Source organism: Rhinolophus sinicus, chromosome 8 (genome assembly GCF_057876585.1).
Source record: "Rhinolophus sinicus isolate RSI-liver-muscle chromosome 8, RSI-T2T, whole genome shotgun sequence".
In the NCBI taxonomy this organism is placed as follows: Eukaryota; Metazoa; Chordata; class Mammalia; order Chiroptera; family Rhinolophidae; genus Rhinolophus; species Rhinolophus sinicus.
Window position 1 is genome coordinate 4007187 of NC_142508.1, and position 10718 is coordinate 4017904.

The window sequence follows — 10718 nt, forward strand, 5'->3', positions numbered from 1 at the left end:
ATAAAACGCTCTTTGAACTCAAGGTCCATAAGTTTAGTACCTATGTTTTCTTCTATGCAGTTTATTGTGTCAGGTCTTATGCTTAAGTCTTTGATCCATTTTGAATTAACTTTGGTACATGGTGACAAATAGCAGAAAGACTTCTTTCTTTACCTGAAGATAAAGAACATATTAAAAGGAAGACATTTTGATGACATTCAGGACATCAAGGGTAATACGACAACAGCTCTGATGGCCATTCCAGGAAAAGAGTTCCAAAAATGCTTTGAGGGGTGGACTAGGTGCTGGCATCAGTGCATAGCTTCCCAAGGGGGGTACGTCAAAGGTGACCATAGTGATATTCAGCAATGAGGTATGTAGCACTTCTTCTAGGACGAGTTTACAAACTTAATTGTCAGATCTTGTACAGCATGACCAGCTTTCAATAACATTACAAGACATGCTAACAGGTGAGAAAAAACAGTCTGAAGACACAAAGCAAATATTACATCCACTCAGATATGACACAGATCTTGGAATTGTCAGACACAGGATTTCTATAAGAAATATTTATTTTTTAGAATTGACTCACATGATTTATAATAAGGAATTGGATCATGTGATTGGGCCAAGATCTATAGTCAGCAAACCAAGACCCAGGAGAGCTGGTGGTGAAATTCTAATCTGAAGACATGAAACTCAAGTCTCGGGAAGAGCCATGCTTCAGTTCAAGTCAAAAGTCCTCGTCTTGAGAGAAAATATTAATGTTTAAGGGAAGGAAGGGTTAGAGAAAGAAAAGAGACAATGAATGTCTGTCATGATAGCAAAGGCATAGGATCGGCCATTCTCAGAAAAGGGGAAAGATCAGTAAAAAATCATTCCCCTGATAAAATTTTCTGAAGGATCTGTTACCTATTTTTTAAGTCACTGAGTTCTAGTTATCCTAGTTCAGGATAAAAATAACAGTCTCGTGTTCTTGTTTATGTTACCACGGCTGCAGACAAATGCGAACAGCATGGTTTCAGAGTCCGGAAGGCCTAACCCTGAGTGTTCCTACCCACTTCCTGTTTCTCCATCTCACAGCTGACGGCTGCTCTTTCCAGAGCAGTTCTTGAGCTTAGCTTGTGATTGCGTTTTCCTGAAAAATATAAACACTGTCCTCTCTGGGTTTGCACGCTTTCGCCTGCCTCCTCCATTCAGTGTTCCCAGAAGCCTACACTGTGTCAGCCCAAAAAGGAGAAACAAAGAATTCTCAAGAGCAGAAGGGACTTGGAGTCAGGAGACGTGGCTACTCCTCTTGTCTACTGACCAGCAAGGTGGTAAGTCTGAGTGTGGGTGAGTGTGTCTGTTTGTGTTTTGTGTGTGTATATTTGTGTGTGTTATGTTTGTTTGTATGTTTGTATGTGTGTATATGTGTACATGTGTGGTGTGTGTGTATTATGATTGTGTGTATGTGTGTTGTATATGTATGTGTGTATTTGTATGTTTGTGAGTGTATGTGTGTGTTGTTTGGGAGTGTATGTGTATGTCATGTTGTACGTGTGTTATGTTTGTGTGTATGTGTGTGTGTGTGTATGTGTGTGTTTGTTGTATAATAGAAAGAGCTGTGAGTAAAACATCAGTAGAACTTTGTACGCTTTGTGCCCTGCCTCAAACTCACTACCTAATCTTGGGGTGTTATGCTTATATTACGCTCCCGTGAGTTTTACTTTCTTCTTGAAAAACATAACCGGGATTTATCTGCTCTGTGTTCTATATTAGAGACAAAAACTGTGACATGTGGCAAAGGTACGAGGCACTGTTCAGGGCATGACCTATGGAGGCCTCGGATCCTTCATCTGGAAACGGTCTCTGACGGTGAAGTTTCCGAGTGTCTTACGAGTTATGGAAAACAGTCCTGGGGCTGTGCAGTTTCCTCCCTAATCCCACAGAAAATATGGAGCAGATCTAACAGGATGGGCTCCTAAAATAGGAACTATGTTCGTCCGTGAGGCAGTGTGGGTTGAAGAAAGATGACGAGAGTTCCCGGTTAGAGTGACATGTCCCTCATTGCAAACAGGACTAGGAGTTGCTCTAGGAAGTGTCACAAAATGTGTTGGACTCTTATAGGGGAAGAGACCCCAGGAACACCTAGTTCAGGCCCAGCATTCACACTTCTGGGGACACTGAGGCCCAGGCAGGGTGGCCATCCTAACTGATGGTCACGGAGATGAGCACTGGGGTCTCCTGGCTCCCGGCAATCTGTCCCCCACCCCACGAAGTCCCTGGGCCGAGGCTGTCAGCCTCCTCACCACAGCACCCCCCTCCGACCCCCCCCCCCCCCCAGTCAGCCCCAGCTTCCTGCTTATGGCCTCCAGCACACTCTGTCCACACATCTTCCCACTGCCCTCAGGACACAGTGTCAGACCTGCTTCTGCCTCCCTGCCCCTTGGTCCTCCTCACAGGACAGCGCCAGGACACTCTGTCCATCTAAATGCCACCCATCCCTCAGGCTGCAGGCCAACTGCACCTTCTCCATGAAATCGCTTACACTCACGATGTAGATCAGAGAGGAGAGAGAGAGAGAGAGAGAGAGAGAGAGAGAGAGAGAGAGAGAGAGAGAGACCCTAAAGGAGGTAGAGAATGTCTCAGACCTTCCTCCCCTCTCCTCAATGAGTTCACTCCCCCCCCCCCCCCACAAACTAATGCAAAAAATTTTCTTCTGATAAGAGAAAGGCAAAGTCAGGCGCCTCTTAAAATTCGGTTGGAAAATCAGTCAGACATGTTATTATTTTCTCTAGATGGAAGAAGAAGACTATGAACATTGCGGGGACAATCCCACAGAAGCGCTGTCCCAGCAACCTGAACCAGACACGTCGGGAGGTAAAATGACTTTCTAGCATAAGTGAACTTGAGAGCGGTGCGGACGGGCGTGTTTGATGTGCAGGGGGTGCACTTGGAGAGGCAGCAGAGTTCAACCCAGTCAAAGGCCCATGGGATGGCCTTTGGCTGTGGCCTCTCTTTACCCCCACCAAAGAAGAGGGAGAGGCCTCCGACAGGCATAGGGAGAAAGGAGGGAGATAGCACCAGTCACCCCTTGACTATCTCTGTGCCAGTCCCAAGGGAAGGGTCTGCACTTGCCTTCTCAGAAGGTGGGTGTGACAAGATGACTCGCCTTGGTGGAGGCTTGGAAGCCAACAGACCCTATGTGGGCGCTTGGCTGGTTCAGATATGGGAGCGCTCAGAGTCATCAAAACACCACGGGAACAAGCAGCATGTGCTCGGCCGCTGCCTCAGAACTCTGCTGGGCCTTCTCAAGTGGTTCTCTCCCCAAGAAACTATTTCATCAGGGTCAGGCACTTAATTGTCATGGGCTCAATTAGTCATCCAACCTGGGGAGGCAGAATTTAGGGATGCTGAAATCCATCCATTTTCCTGGCCAGAAGGAATTGTGATTCATTATGCATTTTAACACAAATGTTTTTTTTCCTAAATGGACTTCAATGGCCCAAGCCATTGGGAGAAAGCCATATTAATAAACTGTGTAGGAAAATTACCAATACAAGTGCTGACACCTGATTTACCCTTACTCATAACAATCAGCGTTAAATATTATTTTAAAAGTCCTCTACAAAGCTCAAATGATGTATCTGGCTTGAGAGTCCAGAGGTGTGTCCTGGCTCCAGATGGAGATACTGTCTTCGCCCAATTGCCGATTGGCTGGGAGGGCAAGGATGAACAGCCCACCTTCCATGCTTCCTTGAAACTCCCTTGCATTCAGTCATTCTTTCAGGCCACCTGGGGGAAGCTGGAGGGAGCCAATGTCATCAGGCAGAAGTGGTTGGTGGGCCAGCCAGTCAAGGGTGCCGATCCTGCCGTTAGGAGGCTTAGGGATCTGTTGTTGAGACACATCAATGTCTTCAATGTGGACCGACTTGGAAACCAGCCGTCACCTGGCTCTTCTCTAGGTGCTCTGGGCCTGACACCTGAAAGGCCAGGAGAAGGAATTCTCTTCCTGCCCTTCAGGCCCAGCCATTTCCAAAAATCTTGACATTGGTTTCTCAACATTAGGTTGGCATCTCCAAGTCTTCTGTCAGCGGATGGTTCTGATATTTGGCTGGGTGAGAATGTTCAGCTCAAACTTCAAAAATGTAGCTTAAGAACACGACCCCACTGTACGTCTGTGCTGTGGAGCCTGGGCCTGGCTGAAAGGTCCCACACACCCAACATTCACTGTTGGAAAAGCTGACGGAGTCGGTGTGGTCAGTCACCTCGGGGATAAGATGCAGACATGGAAGCCACACACTTCTGTCTTCACCACTCAGGGACACCTGGGGACGCTCAGGGGCCCATATTCACGATGGGCTGATTCCCATCTGGGTGAGAACAGGTACCCCTGAGAAGAAGTTTCAAAATCTAAACAAAATGAGGTTTTCTACCACAGTGTCCAGCAATTCTACTTCTGAGTACATACCCCAAATAATTGAAAGCAGGGACTCAAACAGGCATCTGTATACCGATATTCATAGCAGCATTAATCACAGTAGCAAAAAGGTGTCCATATATATGAATGAACAACATGTGGTCCATCCATCCAATGGAATATTATTCAGCCTTGAAAAAGAAGGAAATCCTGACACAAGCCAGCAGCATGGATGAACCTTGAAAACACTGTGCCAAGTGAAATAAACCAGACACAAAAAGTCAAATATTGCAGGATTCTTCTTATCAGTGGTCGCTTGAATAGCACAGTAGACAGAAAGTAGAAGAGTGGTTACCAGGGGCTGAGGGTGGGGAGAATGAGGGGTTATTGTTTCATGGGGACAGAGTATCAGTTGGGGATGATGAAAAAAATTTTTGAGATGCGTAAAATATTTGAGATGAACCCACAACAGTGTGAATTGAGTACAATTCAGCCACTGAATTATACACCTAAAAGTAGCTAAAACCGCAAGTTTTATGCTATGTATATTTTACCCCCCACAAAAAACAAAGTTACCGAAAAAAAAAGAATGTGAGCCCAATGTAGGTCTCAGGTACAGATGCTGGCCTCTGTCTCTACACCCAGGACATATGTCCCCGAGGACAGGGAGCATTCCCAAGGCCGAGGACTCTGATGGGCCTAAATGGGGTGGACAGGCTCTAATCCCAACCTCTCTGCTTTCTCTTGATGATTCTAGATCTAACGGAGAAGGAACAGACCACAAAGACACTGAGGCTCTTGCTGGTGGGGAAAACTGGAAGTGGGAAAAGTGCAACAGGAAACAGCATCCTTGGCAGGGAAGTGTTTGAGTCTAAACTCAGTGCTACACCTGTGACCAAAGCCTTCCAGAAAGAGAGCCGAGAATGGTCTGGGAAGGAACTCGAGGTGATCGACACCCCTGATATGTTGTCCCCTTCGGCTCCTCCGGAAGTGGCGGTCCGGGAAGTCTGTACCGCCATTGTCGTCTCCTCCCCAGGGCCGCACGCTGTGCTCCTGGTGACACAGCTGGGCCGGTTCACAAAGGAGGACCAGGACGTGGTCAGGCGCCTCCAGGAGGTCTTCGGAACGGGCATCCTGTCCTACACCATCCTGGTGTTCACCCGGAAGGAAGACCTGGACGGTGGCTCTCTGGACGAGTATCTGCGTGAGACTGACAACCGGGAACTTGCTGAGCTGGACGTGATGTGTGCGCGGCGCCACTGTGGCTTCAACAACAAGGCGGAGGAGGTGGAGCAGGAGGCCCAGCTGATGGAGCTCATGCAGAACATCGAGGAGATCCTGTGGGAAAATGGAGGCCATTTTTATAGCAACAAGGTTTACCAATACTTCCAGCAAAACGTTCTGCTGAGAGAAGTGAAGGGAAGGCAAATAAGCCAGGAACTATGCCCTGAGGAAGTGCTCAGCGAGGTGTCCGTGATGGACGACCTGTGCCAAATCCAGAAGGAATCTGAGGAGACTAACAAACCTCTCCTGAAGAAGACATGCACCTGTTGGAGCGCACCCTGGGCTCTACTGATATACAACTATTTCACGTCAGCCCTCATGTCCAGCTCCCAGGCCACCACTTGCCCTCTCCATCCCATGCGTCACTGACCAGCCCAGTCTCCGGGTCAATGTCTGGTGTGTGAGGGGATGTGGGTTCCAGAGTTCCCAGCTCACATCCAGCTCCTTCATCACATCATCCAGAAGACGCAAGTGCTCCTTCCTCTGCCCCGGTCCACATTCTCTTCTCAGGTGGAACCTCAGACCCATTGGCATTGAATTTCTTGACGTTCTTGTCTTTACCCTCATAGAACCAAAGCTTCCTGAGGGCAGGCCTGTGCCTCATTCTTCCAGGACCTTCACAGCATCCTGGTCAACTGGACTCTCTCCTTGAGCAATGAGAGCAAATCCGTGGGACAATGACTAGGCGACTTTACATCTCTTGGGCTATGTCCTGGCCTGTGAAGGGGCAGACATAATGACTTTTAAGGTTGTGTGTGGTGGGTCAGGACATAACAATGGCTCTGTGACATGCGGGGAGGGACAACTGCTGGGATGGGGAGGAGAAGGCCAGTGGAAACAGGGAAGGGGCAGAAGGAGAAGCCCTTTTATTCAGCCCTGAAAGAGGCCATGGAATCACAACAAATGAGCTCCGTGGGAACTTCCTGGTGGCGATGATTGGCAAAGTTGGGTGCGTTAAGGAAGGAGCCAGGCCAGGTCAGGAAGGCAGACCCTAGACCTGGCTATAGGACGTGGAGGCCCCAGGAGGTGCCAAGGGGACTTGTGCAGAGAGGAGCACTTCCCTACTGCGGACTTAGGTTAGGGAGGTCATGCACCATTATTTCTGCTCTCAACATGTCCTCCTTTGTGTTAGAAAACAGGTGATTTTCAACCCTGTCTCAGCCTGACCTGCAACCCTTTCCCTTCTCACTTGATAGTGGGAAGAAAATGTGGATGGGGTGAGTTTCTGGGTGTGTAAATGGGTCCCCCAACAAGGTATGTGGGGGTGTAGAGTGGAGGGAGGCAGAGAAGAAAGGGAACCTGCAAAGGTGTCAGTGGAATGACTCAGACATTGTCTGGAGCGGCTGTGTGGTTGGTGGGAGGACTGCATGGCGTGGGTGGCTTTCTGGAGCGCTGCTCCTACACACAGGATTCCTATGGAGTGGGATGGAAGAGGACCGGAAGACAGCAGGATGTTGGTCTGGCTGTGGCCTCTGACGCGTGCCATCGAACCTCGCAAAGAGACTGACATGCTTCAGATGCACCTCAGCTTCTCTGAGGTTCAAGATGCTCCTTGGGGAGTCTGATCAACTGATGGAAATGGGATAGGAGGGAACGGGGGTGGGGGGCGGAGTGGGGGGGTACCTCCTGATAGTCCCCTCTTTTCCTTTCTTCAAGCTGTGTGGCAGAGGATCTCTACTACCTTCCCCTGGAAGGGGTAGGACGTGAGACTGGGGGTGACAGTGCTGGGGGACAATCAGAAATTCAAGATGCAGCCTCAGGTCTGTCTGGAGGCTCATCCGCCTGCCAGAGATCTCCTATCAGATGCCCTGTCAGTACCTTGATGTCCCAGGCTGGAGGCCATGGCGTCCACCTTGCCCAGACATGGTGGATTTCCAAGAACGATGGAGCATTTGTTTTGCTAAAAGATTCAGAAAAGTGTCCCAAGGTAGAACAGAAACTTATTTTGGTGTATACTTAAGAAGCCTTTGTGCCAGGACCATTTATTAAATGAGCGATCCGTTTCCCACTGAAATACAGTATTTGTCGTCTATTAAATTTTCATACTCCCTAAGATCCATGTCAGGATTTTCAGTTCTGTTCCTGTCTTCTAGTCTTCTATATGAATAAAATATTGATTTGATTATAGTGGCTTTGATTTACTCACTTGTATATTTCCTTTGTTATTCTCAGGCATTTATTCTTCCGTGTGAAAAGTAAAATCGCTTGTTTAATTTTCAGTAAAGCCTTACTGGCATTCCAGTTGGAATCATCTTACATTTACGTATTAAGTTTGGGAAAATTGGTAGATACTTCAAGGATATGTGACTCAAGGTCATGTTGTTTCTAAGTGAACAGACTCACAACTTCAGAGCTATTGAATAAAAGTTAACACCATTTGCATTTCCATTGGGATAACAATACATTTCTTTAAGTGTTGACTTAACTGTTAGCTTAATTAATTTCATAATAGAAAATACAAGCATTTCACCAAATGACATTCATTCCGTGATTCTAAACGGCAAGTCACTCAAAATATGTCATTCATTAAAAATTCCACCAGGAATTATTTTTAATTATATATGTTTTCTCTCCTTGATTACTAAAAATCAGAGAGGGTGCCTCCCACAACATTTCAGGATGATGGATAGATGTTGTCACGGTGCCATCACTCCCTCTGGCTCAGAGAATAGGGGAGGCACATGTGGGTATGTTCTGGAAACTCCACAGTCTGTGAATCAGTAAGAAAGAAATGGTGTGGGAGGGGGCGGGGTGGGGAGAGAGGTTTGTCTTGGCCAAAGCTGTGAAAATACTGAACTGTAGAATGTGTTCATTTTGAAAACTATCTCAACACTGGAGTAAAACATGAAGAGGGATTGGGCAATTTGAAGAGCCCAAATGAGTCCGAGCTTGTTTGCTCCTTGGTGGGTCAAAGCAGCAGCTGAAAAATCTCAGGGAAGTTTTCCAGCTCCCAATTCTTCTGGAATAACATTGACAAATGATGTAGAAAATACATAATAATAATAAGAACAACAACAATAATACTAATTTTAAAACAACTGCATGATGGCACTGGGAAGTGACCAATACAAACACACTATAGGAGACTTGACCCTTTAGTTAAGGGTCAAGATGAGGGGACCACACTACCGCCACACGTATGTGTTTTTCCCCTGAAAGCACTGCCTGGCCTGCTGACACAGTAATAGGACTCAGGCAGACATTTACAGTGACCTGAGAGAAAGAGGATGGAGTCTGCAGGCAGCCAGAGCAGGTAGAAATTGATGGGGGACTCCCAAAAAGAACAGAGCCACAGAGGGAGTGGGGGCATTAGAAATTCTGCATATAAACTCACCTCACATCTTTAGCTGACCCAGGCACTTTAATCTCCAAAGGGTCCAGGGAAAATTGTTCTGGGAGGTTGGAAGAGCTAGTCAATGAAGTCAGCAGTTGCCCATAGCAGCAAAGACAGAATTTAAGGCTCCAGTCCACCAGGTATTCTGCTGAAATACGAAAAGGGTTATACTTTAGGAGTAAACACCAAATCAGGACAAAGGGATTTGCCTAAAGGAAGAGCAAAATTGGAGTTGTCCCTTATAAATAATGTCTAAAACCAAGCCTTTCCAAGATCAAAATGATCTGCCCATAATTTATTAGTAAGTGCCCACTTAAATTATGAACAAACTCAATAATCTTCAAAAGAAGATAATATCCATAGTCTCTACCAGCATGTTATCTACAATATCCCATAAACTATTAAAAATTCTTCTTTTCTAAATGCTCAACATCACTAATCATCAGAGAAATGCAAATCAAAACCACAATGAGATATCACCTCACCCCAGTCAGAATGGCTATCATCAACAAGACAAATAGTAACAAGTGTTGGAGAGGCTGTGGAGAAAAAGGAACCCTCATACACTGTTGGTGGGAATGCAGACTGGTGCAGCCGCTATGGAAGGCAGTGTGGAGGTTCCTCAAAAAATTACAAATAGAATTGCCATATGACCCAGCAATCCCTCTCCTGGGTATCTACCCAAAAAATCTGAAAACATTTATACATAAAGACACATGTGATCCAATGTTCATTGCAGCTTTGTTTACGGTGGCCAAGACACGGAAACAACCAAAATGTCCTTCGATAGATGAATGGATAAAGAAGTTGTGGTATATATACACAATGGAACACTATTCGGCGGTAAGAAAAGATGATGTAAGAATATTTGTGACAACATGGATGGATCTTGAGAGTGTAATGCTGAGCGAAACAAGTCAGACAGAAAAAGCAGAGAACCATGTGATTTCACTGATATGTGGTATATAAACCAAAAACAACAAAAGAACAAGACAAACAAATGAGAAACAGAAACTCATAGACACAATAGTTTAGTGGTTACCAGAGGGTAAGTGGGGTGGGGGGTGGGAGATGAGGGTAAAGGGGATCAAATATATGGTGATGGAAGGAGAACTAACTCTGGGTGGTGAACACGCAGTGGGATTTATAGATGATGTAATACAGAGTTGTGCACCTGAGGTCTATGTAATTTTACTGATAATTGTCACCCCAATAAATTTAAAAAAAAAATTAAAAAAAAATTCTTCTTTTCTAACATAATGCTAGAAAGCTATAAAATTTCCCTCCATGCATGTCTATCTATATCTCATAAATTTTTGTATATTCTGTTTTCACTATCATTCAGTTTAAAATATTTTCTATATTCTTTGCGATGTCTTTTTTTTTCACTCATGGATTATTTAGAAGTCTGTCCAAATATTTGAGTATTTTCTAGAAATTGCCTTATCCAATACGGAAGCCACGACCCACAAGTGGCTAGCCCTTGAAATGTAGCTGGTGTAGCTGAGAAACTGAATTCTAAATTTTATCTAACTAAAAATTTAAATTTTATCTCATTTTAAACATGATCTAGTTTGAATTTAAATTTAAAAATGGAAGCAGTGCAAAATATTTTACCATGAAGCACAGTTTTGTTGTTTTGATAGAAATATATTTCCCTCTAACTGCTGTGTCACATATTACTGCTGTATTGCAATTCAAGTGTCAACCACATGCCTA

General features: G+C 45.5%; 1 protein-coding gene across 1 annotated transcript; it reads left to right on the forward strand.

The window, feature by feature from the left end:
• The first annotated feature begins 949 nt into the window (after nt 1–949).
• On the forward strand, nt 950–7792 carry GIMAP6 (GTPase, IMAP family member 6). The gene is made up of 3 exons (XM_074315148.2): nt 950–1298; nt 2760–2841; nt 5139–7792. Exons 2-3 carry the CDS (start codon nt 2760–2762, stop codon nt 6032–6034), a joined length of 978 nt encoding a protein of 325 aa, XP_074171249.2. The 5' UTR covers nt 950–1298; the 3' UTR covers nt 6035–7792.
• Nucleotides 7793–10718: the final 2926 nt, after the last annotated feature.